Consider the following 25,918-nt stretch of genomic DNA (forward strand, 5'->3'; position numbering starts at 1 on the left):
GTGGGTCTGCTGCTGGCAGTCATCGCTGGCGTTCCCATGTGGCCCCCAGGACCATGTGGTGTGTCTGGGGCATCAGGGCACCAGGTGACCATGGACGTGTTGGAGGGTCTGTTACTGGGCATCCTGTTTGTGGATGGGCATTCCTCACTGTGTGTGTGACTTGATCCACGCATGTCCATGCCTGGTCCTGGGAGCACAGCCAATGTCATCTCTCCACTTCCTTCTCTGTTCTCATTAATTCTTTTTACCTTTTTTTTTTTTTTTTTTTTTTTTTTTTTTGGAGATAGGATCTCACTCTGTCACCCAGGCTGGAGTGCAGTGGTGCGATCACAGCTCACTGCAGCCTTGACCCTCCTGGCTCAAGTGGTTCTCCCACCTCAGCCTTCTGAGTAGCTGGGACTACAGGCATGCGCCACCACACCCTGCTAATTTTTTTTAGTTTTTCTTTTTTGTAGAGATGGGGGTTTCGCCATGTTGCCCAGGCTGTCTTTTTACATAACTTTAAAACACTAGCATCTGCTGAGTTTTTTTCCAATAACAGAAGTCATCTGTGCTAACTATAGAAAACCCAGAAATACACAAAACCCCCCACCCAGAACTAACCACTGTTAATACCTAAAGACTGTGAGCAGCCTGGGGAGGGGCAGGTAGTTGTACCAAGAGCTCAGCAGTGTCGGTGGGGGGTCTGGCCTTGTGCCCCCTGCCCTCCCCTGTCATGCACAGGTGCCATGTTCAAAGACTCCAGAGGGCCCCCTGAGCCTGCTGTGGGCGTCTAGGGATGCTGGAGGCCTCAGAGGCACCAGTGGGCAGAGACAAGAACGTGGAACCTGCAGCGGGCACAGTTCAGTTTCCTGGGACTTCCGTGAGAAGTCAATGAGGGCATGCACATGAGAGTGACAGATCTGGACAGAACGGGTCCCTGTGTGGACTCAAAGCTTCCTCTAGAAAAGAACACTTGAGCCCTGTCTCCCGCAGCCCCAGCCCAGTGGCTCACTGCCTTCCTACACTCCACTGGGAGCAGAGAAAGACCTGCCTTGGCTGAAAAGGCTACTGGCCCTGAGAGACATCGGGACCTTCACCCACCTCTTCACCCCTAAGGGCTTTCCTCTCCCGCAAGCAAAGAAAAAACACCATCAGCCTCCTCCAAACACAAATGGTCCAGGACAGGTGCGGGCAGAGGCTCCGCGCGGCTCGTTCCTGGCCTGTAGCAATGCACTGCTCCGTGCAGGACCTGAGAAGAGGACACAGAATGTTCCAGGGAGGCCCCAGGTCAGAACACAGGTAGCCATGAGGAGAACAGTTTACTCTCGTACACAGGGCAAGCCTAATCTAGAGAGAAAGTCAGGAAAATTAGATCTGTTTTTGTGAACACTTGCTCTGTCCCAAGGAATCCCCTGGAAGTTTTTACATAAACGATATCATTTTATCCTCACAACTCTCCAAGAAGGTGGTAGAGCCTGATTTTACAGATCAGGCTCAGAGAGGTTTGGAAGTAGGGCAACTCTGTTTCTAACCCAGGCCTGTTTGCATATGAAGCTTAGGCTGGGCCTCACCACCCTGCTTCTCCCAGGGATGTCTGTCCTCAGCCTCGACCAAATTGGAGCCCAGGACAGCCAAGAGAGGCCAGGGGCCACTGTGTCTAAGACACAGAGGCCAGGCTACACATGGCAGACTGCTGACCCCAGCCAGTTAGCAGTGATGTGGTCAGGCGCTGGAGCCTAGAACCACCGCCTCCCTTGGCCCTGCTGTCCCGGGTAATCAGGAGCCTGAAGCCCTCATCTCCACCCACAGGACCAGCCCGTGGGTTCATGAGAATACTTCACCATGGGACAGCTGGACTTGTACCTTGTATGGAGCTAGCGCCAGCCTCCCACTCCCCATTCCACAGTCAATGCTAATGGGGGCAGGGAGAGGGGTGGACAAGGAGCCATGGGGAGGCACAGAGAGGGGAAATCAAGATTGTTCTGTTTGCGGGAGATGCCCCCAGGTCCCCATGCCATGGCAGTAGAAATTTGGCAGGGGCATCCCCTATGGGGCTTACTTCACCATGTACCCAGACTTGGAACCATCACAGACTTCGGAACCATCAGGAATCTGGGAGCAACTGAAAGCTGAACTGCAGTGGGCTTTCAGACACACAGCAGGCGGGCAGAGCACAAGTAAGACTGGCTCCCTCCAGGCCACCAGCAGGGCGGTGGAAGTCTTCACTGACTCCCTGCCCACCTCTCCCGGGACAATGTCCTGTTGGCTCCACGGTCCCTGAAGCCAGAGCTGGTGGGGGCAGGGAGGCAGCCACCAGCCTCTATATGTAGTGGAGGAGGGGGCGTTCAGGGAGGGCTGTATGATCCTGAGAGCCACAGAACACAGGGCTGCAAATACTCTCCCGCACCTCACCCGACTGGACTTTCCTCCCACTTCAGGGTGTCTCTGGGCTTCCATCTTGCCCCTGCTGAGCCCTGCTTCTTCCTCTACCAGCAGCACAACCCGCAGGCTGGGCTCAGAGACCTCGTGTGGTCACTCAGTGCCCCGAGGGGGAGGGAAGGAGGGAGGGCTGCAGGGTTCCCCTTGGCCTACACACAGGAACACAGGGTGTTTCTCAGTGGCTGAGAGAATACTGATGAAACCCCCCGGATGTTGTGTCACCGTGGTGGCCGGCTGATAGTGCCAATCATCCCACTTTGTCCTGGCCACTCCTGCAGGGGTAGAAGACTCTAGAACCTTCTCTCAGGTCCTTGGCTCAAGCAGCCCATGGAACTTCATAACCTGAGTTCTCCCTCTCCCTCTCCCTCCTCCTCTGTCCTCCCTCCCTCCTTCCCTCCCTCACCCTCCTCCGCTCCCTCTGCCTTTACCACTGTGGGGGGGTCCTCTGGAGGGCCCTGCCACCCCACCTCTTCCTCGCTGGTGTCTGCTTTCCTGGCACCGATCCTGGCCCTGGAGTTTGTCCTGGGCCTGGTGGGGAACAGCTTGGCCTTCTTCATCTTCTGTGTCCACACGCGGCCCTGGACCTCCAACACGGTGTTCCTGGTCAGCCTGGTGGCCGCTGACTTCCTCCTGATCAGCAACCTGCCCCTCCGCGTGGACTACTACCTCCTCCATGAGAACTGGCGCTTTGGGGCTCCTGCCTGCAAAATCAACCTTTTCATGCTGTCCACCAACCGCACGGCCAGCGTCGTCTTCCTCACAGCCATCGCGCTCAACCGCTACCTGAAGGTGGTGCAGCCCCACCACGCGCTGAGCCGTGCTTCCGTGGGGGCAGCTGCCCGGGTGGCCGGGGGACTCTGGGTGGGCATCCTGCTCCTTAACGGGCACCTGCTCCTGAGCACCTTCTCTGGCCCCTCCTGCCTCAGCTACAGGGTGGGCACAAAGCCCTCGGCTTCACTCCGCTGGCACCAGGCGCTGTACCTGCTGGAGTTCTTCCTGCCACTAACGCTCATCCTCTTCGCCATCGTGAGCATCGGGCTCACCATCCGGAGTCGTGGCCTGGGCGGGCAGGCAGGTCCGCAGAGGGCCATGCGCGTGCTGGCCGTGGTGGTGGCCGTCTACACCATCTGCTTCTTGCCCAGCATCATCTTTGGCATGGCTTCCATGGTGGCCTTCTGGCTGTCTGCCTGCCGCTCCCTGGACGTCTGCACACAGCTCTTCCACGGCTCCCTGGCCTTCACCTACCTCAACAGCGTCCTGGACCCTGTGCTCTACTGCTTCTCTAGCCCCAACTTCCTCCACCAGAGCCGGGCCTTGCTGGGCCTCACGAGGGGCCGGCAGGGCCCAGTGAGTGACGAGAGCTCCTACCAACCCTCCAGGCAGTGGCGCCACCGGGAGGCCTCTAGGAAGGCGGAGGCCATAGGGAAGCTGGAAGTGCAGGCCGAGGTCTCTCTGGAAAAGGAAGGCTCCTCCCAGGGCTGAGGGCCAGCTGCAGGACTGCAGTGCTGTGGGGGTAAGGGCTGCCGCACTCTGGCCTGGAGGGACAAGGCCAGCACACGGTGCCTCAAGCAACTGGACAAGGGATGGCAGCAGGCCAGGGTCCAGGCCAAAGCACTGGCAGGACTCAGGTGGGTGACAGGCAGAGAAACCCGCCTGGGCCTCTCAGTTGTGTCCAGGATGGCGTTCCCAGAATGCAGGGGAGAGCAGGATGCCAGGTGGAGGAGACAGGCAGGGCGCTGTGGGCATGCCAGCTCAGACAGGGGCCTGTGCAGCTGCAGGGGCCAGAGGCCAATCACTGTCACAGCAGAGTCGCCTTAGAAATTGGACAGCTGCATGTTCTGTGCTCTCCAGTTTGTCCCTTCCAATATGAATAAACTTCCCTTCTAAATATATTTATTTGCAAGACCAAATACATGTCTTTAATTCTAACCTGGGACTGTCAGTAGGCGTCAAAGTGAGTGCCCCAAGGCGAAGGGAAACTTGGGAGAGAGTGGGGAAGCCATCCCGCAGCCCCGTCCCAGGGGGCTCTGTCCTTCCCAGAACTTCTGGGATGCCCTGGCATGCCCTGAAAAGCAGAACTGCTTTCCTGGGTGAGGGCCTCAGGCCACCAGGGCTCCAGGCCCTCAGGTACAGTTTGATGCTGAGGACCTAACATCCCTCCCCAGTTCCCTTAATCCACTTAGCCCAACCCTCTCATATCATGGACAGGATGCACCCCAGCTACTAAAGTCGTCAGGAATAGAAGTGAAAGCCCCGGAGTGTTGCACACAGACCAGGAGGGTGGTGTCAAGGGTCCGTGTGGATGCTGGGGAGGGAGCCAGAGAAAAAGTATCAGGCAGAGGGAGGCGGGTCTGGGAAGGATGGGCAGGTGAGTACCGGACCCCACCTCCACCGTGTATCTCCAGCCCACTCCCCTGTTCTGAAAATCTACCTGCTGCACTCAGAAACCTACCGAGGTACTGGGGTGCCACCTGGGCCCCCTCCAGGGTTGCTCTTCTGTCTCTCGGCTCCCCATGGGGCCCCTCTTGCCCCCTCAACTCCTATTGCTCCCTTTTACTCCCTGGAGCCACGCCTAGGGGCTTCTCCACGCCCTCTGTGAGCCGCCTCAGCCTGAGTCAGGTCTTTTAAGAAAGGCCCGCACACTCCTGGAGGGGTGGGGACTGAGCGGTTCCTTTGGGCAGATCCCCACCTGGGGTGCCAACACTTGCTGCCAGCTCAACACCAGGCACCTTTCCTCTGGTACCATCTCTGCCTCCGAATGTGCCCACCTGGGCTCAGGGCAGCTCCACGGGCCATTTCCTCAATCTCCTCTTCCCTGGACCCTTCTCCTACCAACTCCTCCGTCAAGTCCTCCCACCTCCCCCAGCACCTGCACTCACTTCTTCATGACCTGATGGAAGGGAAATGGGCAGATACTCCCATGGTTCACAGGCATGTCTGTAGTCCTGTCTTTTCCCATCAAGGGAGGGAGCAGAGGCCGCCCTTGAGGAGTTTCTGGGTAGATGCTGGTCGCAGGGTTCAGGCCCGCACTCCTAACCTGCCCTGGATTCTCCTTGCCCCCCATCTTGACCCTGAGGACTGCTCCTCTGCTGATGTTGGGGCACACCACCCTTCCCTGCCTCTCCATCCTTTGCAAGGCCTTCTGTAAAGGGGGCTGGGTGCTCCCTCATGAAGCAGGCTTCAGGCTGCCCCCATATGGAGGTAGGACTGACTCCCTGGTCCTAACCATGGCCGCAGCCCACTGTACCCTTCTCTGGACTTAGTTCTCCATCTGTGAATAGGAATAGTGATCCTGGCCCTTGCCCAGCTCCAGGGGCTGGGGATGGGAGTAACTATATGCCCAGAGCACTTGGTGAGGAAGGCAGTTATGTGGAGCAGGGAGGGCAGAAGGAAGAGGAGTGGGAAGAGAAAGAAAACTGTGTTTAAGTGCAGGGTTTCCTAGAGATGTAGTAGTACCTGTGGTGGTATAACGGGAGCTGGGGACAGGCTGAGACCCCATTTCCTACATTTGGGTTCTAAATGGCATTTTGGTCTCAGGGACAGGCTGCACTATCCAGTGTGAATTTTGGGCAGCGTCTTCCACCTTTTTTTCTGTTCTTTCTCCTAACATAAACTGCCACGCTAACAGAGGATCAGATGGCATGCATTACATTCCTCCAGGGACTCCTGAGCAGGGGGGCAAGCAGGCAGGGCTAGGTGATGGGCAAGCAGGCAGGGCTGGGTCACAGGCCAGCAGTCACTAACTTGCCAGTGTTTACTGGGCACCTGCTATGGGCCAGACACTAAGCTACAAAAGCAGACAATTGTACTCTCACCTTGAGCCTCCCAGGCTAAGCCGGGGAGAGACGGACCTGCAAATGGAACCAGTGCAATGCAACCCAGGGAAGGTCAGGGTCTTTTAGGTGGTGATGCACCCTGAGAGCAGAGGCTTGAAGAGCTGACTCTGCCTGGGCTGTCAGGTAAGTGATGCACATAAGCTGGATCTTAGAGGATGAGGAAGGAGAGAAGAGAAAGGCGTCCCTGGTACTGGAAGAGCATGGCCAGGGCATGCAGCTGTGAGAAGACTCAGTGTGCAGGGGCGTGGGGAGGAGATCACTGAGGCAAGAGAGGAGGAGGCCTACCACAGAGCTAGAGGACAGGCAGGAAAGGGAGAGGACCAGACCCAGAAGGGCCCTGGTGCCAAGTCCGGGAGTCTGGGTTGATCCTGCAGACAGTATGGCAGGAGAGGGGTGTTAAGTGGAAGATGATGATTGGTTTGCATTTTCTTCAGTTACTCTTGGCAATAACATGAGAGTAGGGGATGTGGGAGATGACGTATGTAGGAAATGTCTGTATTCCAAGCAAAGGCCTGAAGAAAGGCAGCAGCAGAGACCACAGAGGGTCCGGATGGGGAGGCTGTGTGGGTGACACACTGAGAATGCAGGTGGTGGAGCAGGTTTGGAGGTAAAACAAGTTGTAGGGGCTTGGAAGACACCCAGGCAAACATGTACAGTAGCACCCTTCGGACTGGAGATAGGAGCAAGGATCTTCCACTCACCAGGGCTCTGGGAAAGAATGTGGTCATCTGTTGAGAATGAAGAGAATCAAGAACCATCCTTTAAAAAATCCCTGCAAGTAAGGGAAGCATGTAGGAAAACCCAGTGAAATGCTCAGAAAACAAACAAACACACAAAAAACCTTTAAGCAGGAAAAAAAACAGGACTGCAGAAGAAAAGAAGTCAAGGCAATCTTCACCCAAGTAAAGAGATTGCCCACTAAAAAGAACAGAATCAAGCCATCTTTTATGAAGGTAAAAGCCAAACATAAAATACCCAGACAGTCTGCAAAGTGCCTCCTGCAAGAACAGAGCATCATGCAGGAACAGAGCATTTTCAAAAGTGTTTCCTAATTACATATTGAAGAGAGTTGATCTGAAAACCAGTGTCCATGTCTGACACTGTCTGGTCAATTAACACTGGATGGACAACCTGGATTAACAATGCACTGTCTGGGTCTGTTTTTTAAAAGCTTTTCAAAAAGTGATAGGTTGTCATTGTATGAAATTTAATCATATGCAAAACATGTTCTCTATCATTTATGGATTCATACATATGCATTAATGGTATAAAATCATGTATGGGATGATAAACACTAAATTAAAGAGAGTACTTACTTCTGAGATGGAGGAAAATGGGAAGGGGCACACAGGTGACTTACTACTAGATCTGAAATTATCTTTGTAAAAACTGAAAAACGACGATGAGTGACATCTGCATGTTACTTAGCATTGCTTTGGGTAGAGAATAAAGGGATCAGTGTTAACGAAGGAAGAAAATTCATATGGCTACAACAGTTTCAAATGCTCAAGAAAGCTCAAAGAGGATGACTTAAGAATAGCACTGGATTTAACAATTAGAAGGTCGTTAAATGTGACTTTATTGAGAGCAATTTCAGTGAGTGGATGGGGGTGGGGGCAGAATGGAAGCCATAAAGTGCTATAATGGGTTGAGGAATTAATGAGATTTGAAGTAATGGAGACAACTCTTCCCCTTTCAACAAATGTGCCAGTAAAAGGAGAGAAGATAATAGCTTTAGATGAAACTAAGCAGAGGACAGATGTTTTGGTGGTTTGACTGTTCTGTTATTTGGTGGATTGGATGAAGAGATTTTAAATACAGGAGGAGAAGGGAGAAAAGAAAAATATTGGGGAGGAGGGGAATGATGTTGGGGACTGGTATGTACCAGGCCTTCTTCTAAGCATTTTACACATATTAATTTTTTTAGTCCTGATGAAGGAGATTGCATTATTATCCAATTTTACAGATGGAAACACTGAGGCACAAAGAGGTTGAATAATTTGCCCAAGGTCATCCAGCTAGTAAGTGGCAGTCTGGCCTGAGTCAGGACACTATTGCAAGGCCCTAAGGGGGCAGAAGGATGAATCCAGCTCATGGGTGGCAGGAGGGTCTGTCCCCAGAAGATAGAAGGCTGCCTCCTTGAGCTGGAGCAATGGCACTATTTCAGTAGGTCTTGGGACAGAGGGAATAAAGCTGAAGAGATTCTTAGAAGCTGCAGCTCTCAGGGGATAAGAGCTTAAAAAGTGGCAAAGGATTGGAAGAGTTGGTTCTGGAAAGAAGAAAACAAGCTCCCAAAGAACATAGAAAAGGGTCACTAAGCAAGTGGATCAAAGGGGCCTGGTGAGTTGAGCACCCTGACGAGTTAAGCTGTGAGGTCGTGAATAGGTGGTGTGGTTCCTCCAGCAACCTCTGCACCCAGGAGCAGAATCAGAAGAAACCGAGGGTAAAACTTATCCAGGGAGGGGCAGAAGAAACCTTCTAGGAAGGCTGATGATAAAAACCCAGTCCTGGTATGGAGCTTAAGGTCAGCCCCCTTGAGAGATATGGCATGCAACACTCCAAGCTACAGAGGAGCTTCCAGAAAAAGGGAGGTGATATTTGATTTTGCATTAAAAGCCTTAATTAAACAAACAAACAAACACTAAGAAGGCCAGGCGCAGTGGCTCATGCCTGTAATCCCAGCACCTTGGGAGGCCAAGGAGGGCAAATCACCTGAGGTCAGGAGTTCGAGACCAGCCTGGCTAACATGGTGAAACCCCCATCTCCACTAAAAATACAAAAATTAGCCGGGCATGGTGGCACGTGCCTATAGCCCCAGTTACTTGGGAGGCTGAGACACGAGAATCGCTTAAACCCAGAAGGTGGAGGTTGCAGTGAGTTGAGATCACATCATTGCACTCCAGTCTGGGTGACAGAGCAAGACCATGTCTGAAAAAAAGAAAAAGAAAAAAATAAGCTTAGTGTCTCCTTTTAAGAAAATACTTCAGAAAGCCCAGTAAACAAGAGTCACAAATATATGCACTTCACAAACACAGGCTGGAGGGGTCCCAAGGGAGCCAAGCTTCACCCCCCCACCCCCATAATGACCTTGGCACAGCAGCTGAGACAGTCTACACAGCCAGCCAGCCAAAGAGCAAACCCTCTGCTGGGGCACAGCGGCCTTCCTCAGCGCACCACCCGAACACCCCAGCACCCAGCCGCACAACCCAGCACTGGCCACAGCAGGGCACGAGTCACACTGCAGGGTAGTTCACAAGAAAAAGGCTGCCTATTGCACCTCATACCTCCAGGCCTGGGGGCACAGGATCAAAGGCCTCCTACTGGGATGACCTGGCCTCCTGAAACTTCCATGTCCCTAGGATGTGGCTTATGAGACAGCAGAAGAAGATGCAGACCCTGGGGAAAGGCCTCTGAGAGTCTCAGTGCAGCCGGGGCACAGCAGACCAACTGGCCTGGCCTGTTACCTCCCGGGGGCCCTCGGAGCTCAAGGTTCTGAAACAAGGACCACCTGATGCTGGGCCTAGGGGTACACACACACAGTCTTACACCTGAGTCACCATCCTAGTAAAGAACAGCGTAAAACCAGGCAAAATTTCCAGGAATTTATTGGAAACACAATACAAATTAGTTAGTAGATGGCATCTTCTTACAGACAGACAGTCCACACTGCGATATCATGCTCAGAATGAATTATCCTGGGGAAACACTCATGAGCATGGGTGTGTGCTCTGGGTTAGCTTCCGTGGCAGGGAAAATCAGAGACACGGTGCAGAGGAACAGGAGGGGTGGACAGAAAACTGGGACATGGCCTTCCTGGGGGGAATGGTGAGGAGGGGCTGCTAACTGGGTAAATTCCCCCAAAGGAAAACAGGGACAACAGTAAAGAATAAAGGCTTCCCCCTCCCTCCCCAAAACCGTTTCCTCCATGGCAGAGTAAAACAGAATCTCCAAACACCCACGGGGCAGCTACTCCGCCTCCCCTCGCCAGGGACTTAGGACAGCAGTGGGGCACGAACACCAGGCTCAGACATGACACCGAGTGCACCGAGGCCACGCACAGCCCCACCTGCTTGCCCTCAGTCCGCTGTTCTGCTCTGCTCTGAGTGGCAGGGGACTGACCTGGTGGGTTGCCTGTCCCAGGCTCCCGGGGCAGCTGCTTCCAACTGGGCTTCACTATTGTGAGGCACTTGCAGGACTCTGGAGGCCAAGAGGAGGGGAGAGGCCGGGGCCCCCTCTCTCCGCCTGGGGAAATGTTTCTGACAAGAACCATGGCTTCTCAAGGCTCCAGCTCCCACCAGACAGGTCCGCGGTATGGCAGGTCCCCCAGTGGCCTTGGCCCCAGGATCTGGTGACGCGTCCTCCCATGGCGCCCAGCCAGTTTCAGGATGGGGGCAGCTTGCTGTTGCTGTTCCCACCTCTGGGTTGCCCCTCACTCCCCTGTTTTGCCTCTCAGCTTTTCTTGTTTTGTGTTAAACAAATCTCTGGATGAAAACCCCCATTTGAAATCCATTTTCCTGGGTGGGCCCTGAGCGATGGAAACTGGGCTGTGCACAAGGGGAATTGTGAAGGGCAGGCTGAAACCTTCCGACAACACCCTCCAGCCGGCCCTCCTCTCTTGTGCACCTTTAAGAAGTGAAGGGTGGGCAGGCGATGACTGAGCCAGAGGGGGAGATGCCCTGCAGAGCCTGTGTCCTCACCCCAGGGGCATGTCTGCTGGGGGCTGAGCAGACAGTCTCTGCACGTCCACCCATGTGCTCACTGAACCACAGTGACATGCCACTGACACACAGCAGCGACACCGTGGCCCCAGAAAGGGAGGGGGTGGTTGGGAAACCCTCTCAGCACCAAATGCTGAGCAAAGGCATGGACTAGAGGCGCCTCGGCATCTTTCCTCCACTGCCTGGGGGAGTCTGTCAGAACGAGGGGGCAGTTTCCAGAGACAAAGGGAGAGCTTGAAGTCTCAGTCAATATAACCCTCCTAGGATGATGGGACTGCAGAACCATGAACTTTACTTACAAGAGGAAGGAAAAGCCTGCTTGGCACATGTAGCTCGAACAAGCTGTGCTCTTCCCAAAGCCAAATTTCAACTGGGTAGACAGGAGGGGCCTCCCTTCTCCTGCTTCAGACCTGGCTGACTCCTGTCTCCAAATCTCTTGGGCCTGGGTGAGAGGGCCTCTCCCAAAAGGCAGAGAAAATGAAGCTGACAGCTGAGTCATGGGTAGCTAATTGTTTCCAGAATCTGCAGTCATCACTTAACAGGGGTTCAGAAAGAAAGTGAAAGGGTGAGGGAAGCATTTCCCTTTCTGGGTCCAAGTACAACAATAAATCCAGAGCAGGGCACAGACAGACAACTTTCCTGTGTCTTTTTCTTTAGGGAAGAAACATCCCACATGATGCGGCACTTGGAGAGCAAAGACCTCCTCCCAGGTCTCTGGTGAAGGGACCCGTCAGTGGGAACCCTGAGAACACCTGCCTGCCACCTCCACCCATCTCACCAAACGCTTCTGACACAGGGCCCACCCTCGGGGCCCCAAGCCAAGACCCAGTACAGCTCCAAGAGTGGGTGGTGGTAGAAACATCCCATGATCGCCCTTGCAGAAGCCTGAGATGAGAACCAACTCCTCCTCAGAAAAGAAGCTGAGATGTCTGCAAAACCGCCCTCCACCTCAAACACCACGCTCTCTCTGCCAAGCGGAGCCCAGCCTCCGAGGACACAGACATCTAGAGCATCATTACCCTTACTGTGTTACCTCGTTCTTCCCAGGGAGTCAATTCAATTGTAGCCACTGTGTCTTGCAACAACTTGGCTATGTGGGCCTCTCATACCTGCTATCCAGCTGTCTCCCAGTCACCCCAGAGATGGCTGGGAGGTCAGACTCCAGTTGTCTTTCATAGGACTGTGACCCTGTGCCCCATGGCCTATGCCTGCAAACAGAGGGCAGGGGAGTTGCCAGCCTCACATCTGCCCAGGGAGCTCATCGGGCGCTGCGCTGTTCCTATCCTTGCAGTTGCCAGCACAGAGCAGCTGAGTGGCCAACTGTGATGCCACCGAGGGCTGGTGCTGAGGGCAGGTGGGAAACGCCAAGAGCTCAAGCCAGAGGAGCAGACAGGTCCCTGGGGCCTAGGTCACATGTGCTCACAGGATTTGGGCTGGAGGGGTGGGGTCATGGGGTTGGCCATACAGACTCATACCCACAGTTCTCTCACTCCACGCCCCTGGGCCAAACAGAGTCTGTCTGCTTAAAATGAAACTAGGTCATTTGTGGCCTGCTGAAGGACCCACCTGGCAGCAGTTCTTCATCAGCTGGTGTGGCTGCAAGGGAACAGGGCAGTAAGCAAACGGCTCGTCACAGTGATACACACGCTTGGCACTTTTAACACCTGCTCTTGCTGGAGCTGTCTGGGACCAAGCAGAGCCGGGCAGAACACCAGCTTCTCTCCAACTACAAAACACAGATGATGAGTTTACAGGCTTATCTTTTGTCAGAACCTCAGGCAACTCTGTTCCTTGGAGGAGTAGGAGGGAGGGTCACATATAGGAATGCTGGGGGCAAACAGCAGATTCCCCCATTTCAAAAAAAAAAAAAAAGTATGAAGCCTATGGAGAAAAAGCTGAGTGACGGTAACAGCAAGGACAGGGAAATGCCATGAACCTCATAAACACTGGCACATTTCTTAAGAAAAATCCACTCAGAAAGATGCCATGGCCCTCCTGTACATATTTAGTAACTATACAGCATAAGACCGAGCTGAGCGGACACATGCAGGGTGACAGCGGCTCTGAGCTCGCAGCAGCCCCACTGCCAAGTGACCGCTGTTGCTGGGAGGGGTGCAGGGCGCTGCAGAAGGGAGGAGGTGGAGGGGTTCCCTCAGCCCCTCACTTCTCAGCAGGTCTCGCTCTGTAACAGCGAGGTCTCTGACAAGAAAGCGAAGTGCTGCTGATCCACACGTGGAGACACAGGATTTGGAACGTGCACTCCCACAGTTCCTTCCCCGCCCCATTGCGTCTCCATGGATGCACGCAGAGGTCTCCCACTGAAATGTACTGGGAGTGGGGCTGCCTCCTTCCCAGGCACGACTGTGAACATCAGCAGGACAGTGCAGCAAGTCTTGGATTGTAGAATGAATCAGGGAAAGCTCAGTCTGACACACAGCACGTGAGTTCTAGAAAAGGGAAGAAACAGGGTGAAGGTTAAACAAGTCCTGATGGTGGAGGCAAGATGAAAGGGAGGATGGACTCAGCCCTCCCAACATCACAACCTTCAGGGAAAGGAGGTTCAGCAGTAGGTCAAAGAAAATCTCATGACTAGGCCAGGTGTGGTGGCTCACACCCATAATCCCAGCACTTTGGGAGGCCGAGGCCGGTGGATGGCTTGAGGCCAGAAGTTCAAGACAGTCTGGACAACATAGCAACGCTCTGTCTCTACAAAAATAAAAATAAAAAATTAGCTGGGTGTGGTGGTGCATGCCAGCTACTCAGGAGGTCAGCTACTGACCAGTAGTCCCAGCTACTCCAGAGGCTGAGGTGGGAGGAATGCTTGAGCTCACAAAGCCAAGGCTGCAGTGAGCTGTGATCGCACCACTGCACTCCAGCCCAGGTGACAGAGCAAGACCCTGTCTGGGAAAAAAAAAAAAAAAAAAAAAAAAAGGCTCACAATGTAGTTTAACGCTGGATCAAAGGGAAAGTTTAATTAAAGCCAATAAAATATATAATTGATACTGAAGGATGGAAAGATCTTAAAAGCTGGGTTTTGAATAGGCGGGTTTAGTGGTCACTGGAAAGGTGCTACAGTACACCAGGCAAGAGAAGAGACTCATGGAACTTCCCTGACGGATACTAAGGAATGGGGAACAGAGTTGGCTGGGAGGAGGCACGATCTCATCTGAGCTCATCATAATTAATCATAATGATGTGGGCACCCAGAGGCTATGAACACATTTCTTGTAGGAGGGGAGTGAACCTCACTCTCCCACAGTGTCAGGAACTATTCCTATGCCCCTCACTCCCACCCCCTCCACTTCCCCGAAAACCTTCAACTCTGACCATCTGGAGACTACAGTAGAAACAAGTAAATGAAAAAGCAGAAGTGGCCTGCAAACCACATCACCACTGTGTTGTATTACTCAGAAAGTTGTGAAAGCTTTTACTTAGTTATTAGGAAAGTGGCTAGGAGGGGTTGTTTGCTGAGAAGAGGTAAGATGCTCAGATATTCTCTGCCCCAGGCACACCACCCTGCAGCCAGGAAATGACCCAGCAATGCTCACCTTCACAGCCTCAGGGCATGCCGAGGAAGGGCTGCAGGATGCAGCAGAGCTGTGCTTTCACTTCATGAGCTTTTCTAGGATAGGGAAGATATATGTACCCAACTTGGTATTTGATATGAGCTCAGCAAATATGTGTTAAATAAAGGCCCAGATAAATTCAGTTTAGGAATCAGGCTAACCTTGCTTTATTGAACACACTGTAGGTTATGTAACTGTCTTATTTAACCTTCAGCAGAATCTTGGGAGTGTCAGAGACGTTAAGAACTTGCTCAAGGTCATAGTAAGTAAGCTGAGGAGTCAAGGTTTGACTTTATATCTTAATATGGGTCAAGTTTTTCCTACTACACCAAGCTGCTCATTCTCCATCCAGCCTAGTGTTCTGCTAACAGCCCAGTAAGAGCATCCTGACCTCCTCAGTGTCTAAATGGAAGGTTATGTATGTGTCAGCGTCTCCTAGGAGCTACTCTCTCTTTTTGTATTTAGTGGAGCAGGAGCTCTGTCATTCATCTGTCTAAACCCTTATGGAATTAAATCACCTATCAAAAGAGCTGCTTTTAATAGTTTCCCAAGTTTCTAGCCCGCCATGGAAAATTGTGCTTTTATTTGTGCCAATCTTGCCTGCTGCAGTTTCAGAGACAACCCTCTTCTCCTAGCGTCTCAGGTTCTGGTGCCCAGGCTCCAATCTGCCTTCTCCACCCTGGCTGTGTTTTCAGTTGAGACAGGCCACCTCTCTGTATTCTAGGCTGAAGAATCCCAGTACTCACCACCTGCCCTTATAAGGTTATCACTTCACTCTCCTCTGCTCAGAGCTTCCCCAGATCCTCTGCATTTCCTTGAAGCAGGAACAAGAGCCAGATACAGAGACTCAGCACAGTAGCACAGGCAGAGAGCCCCAGGAAAGGTCTGTATCAATTCTCAGTCTCCTTCCTAGACCATGATGTAGCCCAAATCATTTCTCTTTTTGTTTATTTATTCTCAAATGTGTTAACCTATATTTGCCACTGTGGTATGTACTCACCCTGACTGACAGGCACTTATTTGGTTTTTTGGGGTTTTTTTTTTTGCAAAATTTTCCCTAATGGTTTGACTACTCAGAAGTACTTGAAGTCCATGGACTTGGAGATTCTGCACTTGAATCAACCAGTCCAATGAAAACAGCCTAGCCAGCTAGTTGCTGCCTTCTGAGTTAGTTTCCTTCCCTTCTGAAAATCAGAGAAGAAACCATCATCAGAATTTTAGAGGCTAGAAAGCAGATAAATGAGTGAAAACAGACTATGCACTCAAGACAGACAGACTTGAAGTTTCAGTGTGGAAGGCTGAGGACCCAATTTGTCCAGAGAACCCCAAAGGGCTCATGAAATGATACCGGGTACCTCTGGAAGTGGGGGAGGGGACTGAAGCAAGGAAGAGGAGTTAAAGGCTCTTTGAGAAGCAGCTGGATCGCAAGAAGCTCTCCCGACTCCGCACCACCAGGCAACTGGCTATGTCCCACCAGTAGGGACATTTATTCTCTGAAGAGGACAAAAACAAGTTTCAGGCCTAGGGGGCACTAGGTACCATGCACAGCTAAGGACAAGGCTACAACTCTAACATAGAGAGATCAAGTGAACCTATATCCACTGAATGGTGAGCCTCCAGCCTTCTTCCCATGAAGCTCTCAGAATGCAGGTGACAAACCTTTATCCTCTGGGGAACAGATAGGAAGAAACTCCTCTGGGGAATCTGACAAGCCCATGATAAAATACGTAAAGAAACTGACATTTATGGTCCAAACACCAGGCCAACCTGATCACCCTACAGTGAACTGCACTACAGGTTCTGCCAAGAACAGGCACAGAGGTTTCACTCTGATTTTTAGTCTCCTACTTTTAAACATTATTTGACAACAAAGGTCACCAGGGGAAAAGAAAAAAAAAAAAAAAACCCTCTAACACAAGTGTTGGAGACCAAATAACAAATAATCAACAGAAGAATACAAATTGGAAGAAACAGAGAGAAGAAATAGAGAAGAAAACTTAAAAAACAAAAAACACAGCCGGGCGCGGTGGCTCACGCCTGTAATCCCAGCACTTTGGGAGGCCAAGGCAGGCAGACCACGAGGTCAAGAAATCAAGACCAGCCTGGCCAACATAGTGAAACCTCGTCTCTACTAAAAATACAAAAATTAGCTAGGTGTGGTGGCACATGCCTGTAATCCCAGCTACTCAGGAGGCTGAGGCCGGGGAATCACTTGAACCCAGGAGGCGGAGGTTGCAGTGAGCCAAGATTGTGCCACTGCACTCCAGCCTGGTGACAGAGTGAGACTCTATCTCAAAATAAATAAATAAATAAATAAAATAAAAATAAAAAGCCACTATCATTAATATCCTCAGAGAAGAAAAGATCTGTGAAAGATATGTATCTATGAAACATAAATAGTATGTTATTTTTTCTTAACTGAGAGAAACAGGAGGGGGAAGCACATAGAAGGATTGAGGAGTTCTGCTTCCTATCATGGTAGGCTAATTTGCCTAATCCTCCAGCCAGTAACAGTGTTAAACTCTGGACAAAATATAAGGAACAACTGTTTGAGGCCAGGTGTGGTGACTCATGCCTGTAATCCCAGCACTTTGGGAGGCTGAGGTGGGAGGATCACTTGAGGTCAGGAGTTCAAGACCAGCCTGGCTAACACGACGAAACCCCGTCTCTACTAAAAGTACAAAAATCAGCCAGGCATGGTGATGGCCACCCAAAATTCTAGCTACTTGGGAGGCTGAGGCAGGAGAATTGTTTGAACCCAGGAGGCGGAGGTTGCAGTGAGCCGAGATCATGCCACTGCACTCCAGCACGGGTGACAGCGCGAGACTCTGTCTCAAAAATACAATACAATAAATTTTAAAAAAAAGAACAACTGTTTGAAAGTACTAGAGAGCAACCAAAATCAGGTAAAAATTGGAGGGGCTCTGAACCTAGAAAAAAGTGAGACATGGTAAGAAAAAGTGAGACAAGGTGAAAGCCACTCTTAAGTGTCTTTGCCTGTGAGCATGTTCGTGCAGTACGAGATGAATATATTTCAGGCAGAAAGCTACAGTCTACTGGGCTGAGGAACCAGAAGTCAGAGTTTCAAGCAGCCAATACAGCTGGAAACCGAGGGAAGAGATCTTACAGAGGAAGGAGACACAGAAGGGGGAGCCCTCAAATCTACATACAAACTCCCCTCACATTACTTGCTTATTTCTGAACTATGCAAGTGCAGGGTGAGATTCCCAGGAGTCCAATGGAAAACATCAGCTGGAAGGCTCAAAGAGCCGAGCAGTGACTTCAGGAGCTGTCCAGTGCTGCGAAGACAGAATTTGGAGTTCAAATTCTGTGAAGTTAAAGGGGCCTGGTAAACAACTTGGTCGTTCCACTGAAATTCCATGGGAATAAGGACAAAATTGAAATAGGTGAGGCTTAATAAAGCTTTAAACCAAACCTCCAATGTAAGTCCTTTCTACAACAAAATTTACCACTCTGCAAAGGAAAATAACAGAATCCTGAGTCTTTATAACTTATCATTCACACTGACCCAGTATGCATTTAAAAATGATTGGACATAGCCAAGTGCAGTGGCTCATGCCTGTAATCCCAGCACTTTGGGAGGCCGAGGTGGGTGGATCACCTGAGGTCAAGAGTTCGAGACCAGCCTGGCCAACATGGTGAGACCCCCATCTCTACTAAAAACACAAAATTAGCCGGGCATGGTGGCACATGCCTGTAATCCCAGCTACTCAGGAGGCAAGGCTGGAAAATCGCTTGAACCTCGGAGGCAGAGGCTGCAGTGAGCTGAGATTGCGCTATTGCACTCCAGCCTGGGCAACAAGAACGAAACTCTGTCTCAATTAAAAAAAAAAACAGATTAGACATGAGAAACAAGAAAATGCAACCCATAATCAAAAGAGAAAACAGTCCCTAGATTAATGGATAATTCAGATGTTAGAATTCGTAGCTATGGACTTAAAATATTTACTATAAATATGCTAAAGAATCTATAGAAAAAGACAGGCATAACAGGTGACAAGGTAGGGAATTTTAGAAGTATAAAATAACTAAATGGAAATCTGAAAACTGAAAAATACAAAATCTAAAATGAAAAATGTGTTGGATGGGACTAATAGCAGCTTTGATACTGTAGAAGAAGTAATCAGTCAACTTGATGACAGAACTCTAAAAATCATCCAAAATGACAGAGTACACACTGTATGACTGCATTTATATATAATTCTAGAAAACAGGCCAGGCACGGTGGCTCACGCCTGTAATCCCAGCACTTTGGGAGACCAAGGCAGGTAGATCACGAGGTCAGGAGATGGAGACCATCCTGGTCAATACGGTGAAACCTTGTCTCTACTAAAATACAAAAAAAAAAAAAATTAACTGGGTGTGGTGGCACATGCCTGTAGTTCCAGATGCTTGAGAGGCCGAGGCTGGGGAATCGCTTGAACCTGGGAGGCAGAGTTTGCAGTGAGCTGAGATCGCGCCACTTCACTCCAGCCTGGCGACAGATGGAAACTCCGTCTCAACAAAACAAAACCTAATTCTAGAAAATGTAAATGAACCTATAGTGGCAAAAAACACATCAGTGGTCACCTGGGGGTGAGGTGGGGGAGATGGGGAGGGCAGGTGGGAGGATTATAATGGGGTGCAAGAAAACTGTTGAGGGTGATGATTAAGTTTATTATTTTGATTGTGGTGATGGTTTCCTGCTGTATACGTTTCAAAACTTATTGTTTATTTTAATAATATACAGTTTACCAAATGACAATGATATCTTAATAAAGCTATTAAAATGGTAATGAAAAATGGCTTTGTAGGTAGGATATAAACAAGCTCTGTGGGAGTTACATAATAACTGGTTACATGTTGGTCAAAGAGAGAGATTCTGTTTTCTGAGGCCTGCTCTTGAGGCTTTAAGTGCCCCAACAGTGTAACAAGCACTATGGGAGTTATCAGTCAGGAATTTCCCTTGTGCTTGTTAGACTGTTGGGGCCCCTCAGAGCTTCAAGAGCAGGCCTCAGAAAGCAGAATCTCTCTCCCTGACCTTCTCCTGCCCCCCTTTCACCTGCTCCTTTTTCTCCCCAAGGCAGACCTTAGAAACCAAAAACATATGCTAGTCTTCCACACCCCCACCCCCGTGCCTTTCTGTCTTGGAGCTCTGACCTACCTTGTCTTATGTTGGCCAAAAGACCCTCATTTCAGAAGGGATCCTGCCCCCCAGAGGAAGGAATGCTATACAGAGAGGTCAAGAAGAATTTGAATAGAAGGCCAGGTGCAGTGGCTCATGCCTGTAATCCCAGCCCTTTGGGAGGCTGACGCAGGCAGATCACCTGAGGTCAGGAGTTTCAGACCAGCCTGGCCAACACGGTGAGATCCCGTCTCTACTAAAAATACAAAAATTAGCTGGGCATGATGGCACACACCTGTGGTCCTAGCTACACGGGAGGCTGACAGGAGAATCGCTTGAACCTGGGAGACAGAGGTTGCAGTCACCTGAGATCATGCCACTGCACTCCAGCCTAGGTGAGAGAGTGAGACTCCATCTCAAAAAAAAAAAAAAGAAGAACCTGAACAGACAAGACTTGCTGCGTGTCCCCCCTCAGTCCATTTGTATTAGATCATACCATTTTTGTCCAATCGCATTTCTACATGGTTGTTAATCGTGTCTACCCAATGAAGGCCCAAGTGGGCAGAGTTTGGAGAACTGCTGGAGAGCTGAATGTGTGGAGATTCTGGGAGGGTGGTGTGCCTGGAGAGGGCATGGAAGGTGCATACCTCTTCTCACATGCCTTACCCTATGCATCTCTGCATCTGTATTTGTCATAATATCCTTCATAATAGATGGGTAAACATATTTCTCCTGTTCTAGGATCTACTCTAGCACATTAATTGAACCCAAGGAGGGGGTTGTAGAATTCCTGATCTGTAGCCAGCCGGTCAGAATCACAGGAAAAACAGCCTGGGGCTTGTGACCGGCACTGGAAGTCAGGTGGCAGTCTTATGGAACTGGGGGAGCCCTCAGTCTATAGGTTCTGACACTCTCCAGGTAGACAGTGTCAGAATTGAATTGAAGGACACCTAGCTTATGTCTGCTGCAAAACTGATTGCTTGCTTGGTGTGTGGGGGAAAATCCCCACACATTTGGTCACAGAAGTCTTCTGTGTCAATTGTTGTTCAGTGAGAGGACAGAAAATAAGCAACTGCTCTGAGTGTGTTTTTCCCCTTAATAGGATTTTTAAAATCTGTGCTCTAACAACATCTGCTGGCTTTAGAGATGCTGTAAGAATCATTCTATTTCAAGTTTAATAAAACCAGAAAAAAGTTTGTTAAAAAACCTAAAAGCCACGGAAAAATAGAGAAAACTGGTGTCACCATATTAAAATCAGACAAAGATTTCAAGACAAGGAGTATTAACAGAGATAAAGAGGACCATTTCAAAAGGACATAAAAATCCTAAATATAAATATACCCAATAACAGAATTTTTCAATACCTGAAGCAGGAGTTGACAAACTAAAGGGATAAACAGATACATCTGGTTGGCATATAAAGTTAAGAAAGTCTCAGCTGGGTGCAGTGGCTCACGTCTGTAATCCCAGTACTTTGGGAGGCCAAGGCAGGAGAATGGCTTAAGTCTGGGAAATCGAGACCAGCTTGGGCAACACAGCGAGATCCCCTACCCCCATCTCTGTAAAAATAAATTTTAAAAACTATTTTTAAAAAAGGTTGAGAAAGTCTCCTAGAAAGTAGAATAAAAAGACAGAGATGATAGGCTAGAGAGAAACAATAAGAAAATCAGAGGGCCAGTCCAGGAGATCCAAAAAATATCCTACCCTTTTTTTCCTGCTGAATGTTCAGTGCCAGATGACTTAAATGTGGTCAGCCCTATTTTCCCAAACACTTCCTCTTGGTCTTGCTCACTGGCTGTCCTAGAGGGGCTCACTCAGTTAAGCTGGAATCAGTACATTACAGAAAGGGTCTTCTTAGGTCTCTTCTTTGGGAATCTCCATCTAACAAAGTTAACTTCAAGTCTGCACCTTGGTTTCACATTAATCACTTTTCATACTCATTTATATGTCATCACTTTTCATATTCACTTATATGTAAATAGTTGCTGATAAAAATAAATATCTGGCTGATAGAGGAAAAATGCATAGATTATAACTCAGATGTTTTCTGAGCTTAAAGAGTGCTCAGTCATTTGAAAGGGAAAAGAGAAAACAGTGAAATAAAATAACAGTGAGCAGGGCTGAGAAGCTTTAAATGAACCCAGTGGAGGTTTCCAAATCAACTAGACTGTGACAAATTCTTCCATTTCCATTGCCCTGGGGGCTCTGCAGATTCACAAGGCTTCTCCTCACTTCTTCAAGAGGACCTGAACAGATTGCTCAGGGGGATGCCTAAATCAATCGGTTTCTGGGATTGTTCTTTACTTCCCTAGGGTGTCAAGAGACATTACCGTACTGATATCCCAATGGCTTTCTCAGACAGTTGTGCCCGATCTTTTGATGGATGAGTCAAACCTTTTCTAAGTCAAGTCCTCTTCTCAGATACCTAATCCCCTCCCTCTGCTGTCTCCTTCCCTTTCTTTTCGCAAACCTCTACTCCTCCTCCCAAAACATGTGAGACCTAGCTCTCAAGTCAGAGCTACACTTTCCTTCTCAGAGGTCACCTTCTATGGGTCACTGAGAATGGGGGAAGGGGAACAGAGGGTCAGGTTAGTTAGTTTACCTGCAGGTAAACAGAGACAATTATTGAGGAGGCAGTGAACCATGGACTGCTGTCACTCTTCTAGGACCTCCATACTGCTGAGAGGGTCTCAAGTCTAAGCCTCTTAGGGAGTCACACACTAGTGCTTCCCTCAGAGACATGATAGAAGTACTCTCTGGGAGAAGCTGTGATATTAGTAAACCCAGGAATGGTCCCAGGGGTGGCTAATTTGGCATCCTTCTAGAATATTCTAAAACACCAAGTTGTTGACTACTTATGCCTAATGCAATTGGATCTGTCTTCCTCATGGCTTCAGAGGTGGAGTGATCGTCTGCTGCCCTCAGACAATGTTTCAGTAGTCCCAAAACCCTCTCAATACATAAGGTACTCCGCTATATTGCTTCCCATTCAGTAACCCTGGGGGCATAATCGTCCTTTATGAAATATTTTTTTGAATCTTAAAGGTTTTAAAAATATATTTAACCAGGTTATGACACTACCCTTTGAGACAAGGAGAGCAGAGATTAGTCTAGGGACACTTGAGTTCTTCCAGAGACAATGTTTTAAAAGATTTTTTAAAAACTGCAGTCTTTTGAAATGGCATGAGTTTTTGACAGAAGGCAGCCTGGGCCTAAGCATGCCTAAGAGTGCCATCAGCTGTCCCTGGCAGTCTATTTTTATTGGAATTTGTGAAGACAGCAGATGCATTCCCAGAGCTCACTCACTGGTACAATGGCTCTCACCACCACCCATTTCCCAGGGTTGGGATGCCAACAGTTAGAATTGTTGAATCACTGATTTCAGACTCAAGTTGTCAGAAGGACAATCTTCACACTCCAGATCATAATATTGTACTTACAGAGGCATCTACATTAGATACCCTCTTCATGGAAGTCTCAAAAATTATATACTCAATGCAGAAAATAAATAAGAAATATAAACAGATCTACAGTGTACTCACGTGCCCTAGGGGAAATAAGCCAGAGGACAGCAAATTCAGAAGGGCTTTATTGTACAATTCATCACTTTCCTTGGCTCAGATGCCTTGACTCTGTCACACTGAAAACTCACCTCTCTTCTGAGCCTGTTGCTGACATGCTGAGTCCTGCTTCAGTACCCCTGGAACCAAAATCTATGTCATCTTGGAAAAAGGTTAAGAACACCTCCAACCGATGGTCTCTATCACTTCAGAAGAAGTCTTTCTCAAGGTCCCCATCTGATAAAGACTGAGATAGCAGGCAGTCGCCTTGTCCCTGTGCATTGGAATGGAAGATCTGCAGACTGAACAAAGCTCAAGTAGCTGTCACTGTGGGAAGAACCAAGGGTATCTTCTTAAGGGTCAGGAGAGGATGAGAGGCCTGTACAGCCATCCGCCTTTCTTCTCTCCAGGATTCTTTCTGATTCAGCCTTCACTCTGAATAAGATTCTACTGTCTCAAGGTCAGGATGTTCTATCTCCTCTGCTATAGGGTCTCTGATAGAGGAGCCCACAGGGAGCTAAGTGAGTCTTTCCTATAAACCTACATTCCTGCCTTTAATGCTCCTCAAAATAACTTAATCCAAGGGCAGTTCTTCTTTATAGATACTGGGGCCCTCTAATGTACAAATATCCATTGGAATATAACCATCTACCTTCAAGCAAATCCGTAAGTCATATTTTGAAAATCATACTTTTAGGTAAGAAATAAATATAGTTATAAGGAAGGTACTGAAACATTATTTATATACAGCTCTCAGGACTATAAAAATGGTTGATATCTTAGAAATTTTCTAAATAAAACTTTAATAGAAGCTATTCTTTAAGGCAGAGATAGAATCTTAACACTTGATGAATACCTACTATGAGTCAGAGACTATGCTGGGAAGAGGATATAATTTGATTTAAATACATTTCACCTTTAGGTGATTCTGTGAATTTTCTCTTCTTTCTTTTTTTCCCTTCTCTCTCTAACATTAATAATACAGCCCCTATGCCCCAACTTCCAGAAAAATATAGTTCCTATACCCCCCAACTTTCATATTTGGTATATCAGCAGACGAGCTTTACACAGGCAGAAAATGACGGTGAAGGGGTTTTATTAAAAAGTGATGGCTTCAGCCAGGTACGGTGACTCATGCCTGTAATCCTAGCACTTTGGGAGGCTCAGGCGGGCAGATCACCTAAGGTCAGGAATTTGAGACACACCTGGCCAACATGGTGAAAGGCCATCTCTACTAAAAATACAAAAATTAGCTGGGTGTGGTGACGGATGCCTGTAATCCCAGCTACTCTGGAGGCTGAGGCAGGAGAATCGCTTGAAACCGGAGGCAAAGGTTGCAGTGAGCTGAGATCGCACCACTGCACTCCAGCCTGGGAAACAGGGCGAGTCTCCATATCAAAAAAAAAGAAAGAAAGTGATGGCTTTATGGTCTGAGCAAAGAAAAATACCCCACTGTATTTCTCTATACATTCACAAACATATACCCATTTCCTATATAAAGAAAATATGAACATCTCCTATGTACAGGAATATGTAGTTTTATTAAGCTTTGCTTTACTGAACTTTACAGATTCTGTGCTTTTTTAAAAATTGAAGCTTTGTGGCAACTCTGCATTGAACAAGTCTACTGATACCATTTTTCCAGCAGCACATGCTTACTTAATGTCTCTGTGTCACATTTTGGTAATTCTTACAATACTTCAAGCTTTTTCTTTATTATATCTGTTATGTTGATCTGTAATCAGTGATCTTTGATGTCACTATTGTAATTGTTTTGGGCCACAAGCCACGTCCATATAAGATAGTAAACTTAATCAATAAATGTGTGTGTGCTTTCTTGAGGGGAGCTCTGAAAAAACTTTTTTAAAATAAAAAAGTAAATGCTGTGTGTCCTCTGACTGCTCCAGCGACTGTCCTTTCCCTGTCTTTTTCCCTCTCCTTGAGCATCTCTATTCTCTGAGACACGACAATATTGAAATTAGGCCAATAAATAACCCTACAATGGCTTGTAAGTGTTCAAGCGAAAAGAAGGGTCGCACATCTCTCAATTTAAATCAAAAGCCAGAAATGATGAGCCTTCATGAGGAAGGCGTATTGAAAGCCAAGAGAGGTTGCAAGCCAGGCCTCTTGCACCAAACAGTTAACCAAGTAGTGAACGCAACCTGGAAAAGTTCTTGAAGGAAATTAAGAGTGCTACTCCAGTGAACACATTAATGATACCAAAGTGAAACAATCTTACTGCTGATAAGGAGAAAGTGGCCTGAATAGAAGAACAACAGAAGGAACAACATTCCCTTAACCCAAAGCCTAATCCAGAGCAGGACCCTAACTCTCTTCAATTCTATGAAGACTGAGAGAGGTGAGGAAGCTGGAGAAAAAAAGTTTGAAGCTAGCAGAGGTTGGTACATGGGGTTTAAGGAAAAAAGCCATCACCATAAACATAAAAGTGCAAGTAAAGCAGCAAGTGCTGATGTAGAAGCTGCAGCAAGTTATCCAGATCTAGCTAAGATCACTGATGAAGGCAGCTACGCTAAACAACAGATTTTCAATGTAGACAAAACAGCCTTATACTGAATATGCCATCTAGGACTTTCATAGCTAGAGAGGAGAAGCCAATGCCTTCAAAGCTTCAAAGGAACTACTGACTCTCTCGTTAGAGGCTAATGCAGCTGATGACTTTATAAGCTGAAGC

General features: G+C 48.8%; 2 protein-coding genes across 18 annotated transcripts in view; one reads left to right on the forward strand and one right to left on the reverse strand.

The window, feature by feature from the left end:
- Positions 1–2,685: 2,685 nt before the first annotated feature.
- OXER1 (oxoeicosanoid receptor 1) lies at positions 2,686–4,331 on the forward strand. Its single transcript, XM_005576013.5, has one exon. The coding sequence runs from the start codon at positions 2,749–2,751 to the stop codon at positions 3,901–3,903; it is 1,155 nt and encodes a 384-aa protein (XP_005576070.3). The 5' UTR covers positions 2,686–2,748; the 3' UTR covers positions 3,904–4,331.
- A 5,514-nt stretch (positions 4,332–9,845) lies between these two features.
- The window catches only part of MTA3 (metastasis associated 1 family member 3), a 267,789-nt gene continuing 251,716 nt past the window's right edge, over positions 9,846–25,918 (reverse strand). For all 17 annotated transcript variants that reach the window (XR_012422441.1, XM_074011901.1, XM_074011898.1 and 14 more), the window contains one exon: positions 9,846–13,422. Coding sequence is in view for 16 of the 17 variants with exons in the window: in XM_074011901.1 (XP_073868002.1) it covers positions 13,397–13,422 (26 nt within the window). In the remaining variant the exon portion in view is untranslated. The remainder of the gene's footprint in view (positions 13,423–25,918) is intronic.

Source organism: Macaca fascicularis, chromosome 13 (genome assembly GCF_037993035.2).
Source record: "Macaca fascicularis isolate 582-1 chromosome 13, T2T-MFA8v1.1".
In the NCBI taxonomy this organism is placed as follows: Eukaryota; Metazoa; Chordata; class Mammalia; order Primates; family Cercopithecidae; genus Macaca; species Macaca fascicularis.

Excerpts from the sequence above, each read along its gene's own strand:
- OXER1 (XM_005576013.5), top strand. The coding sequence starts at position 2,749 with ATGGAACTTCATAACCTGAGTTCTCCCTCTCCCTCTCCCTCCTCCTCT.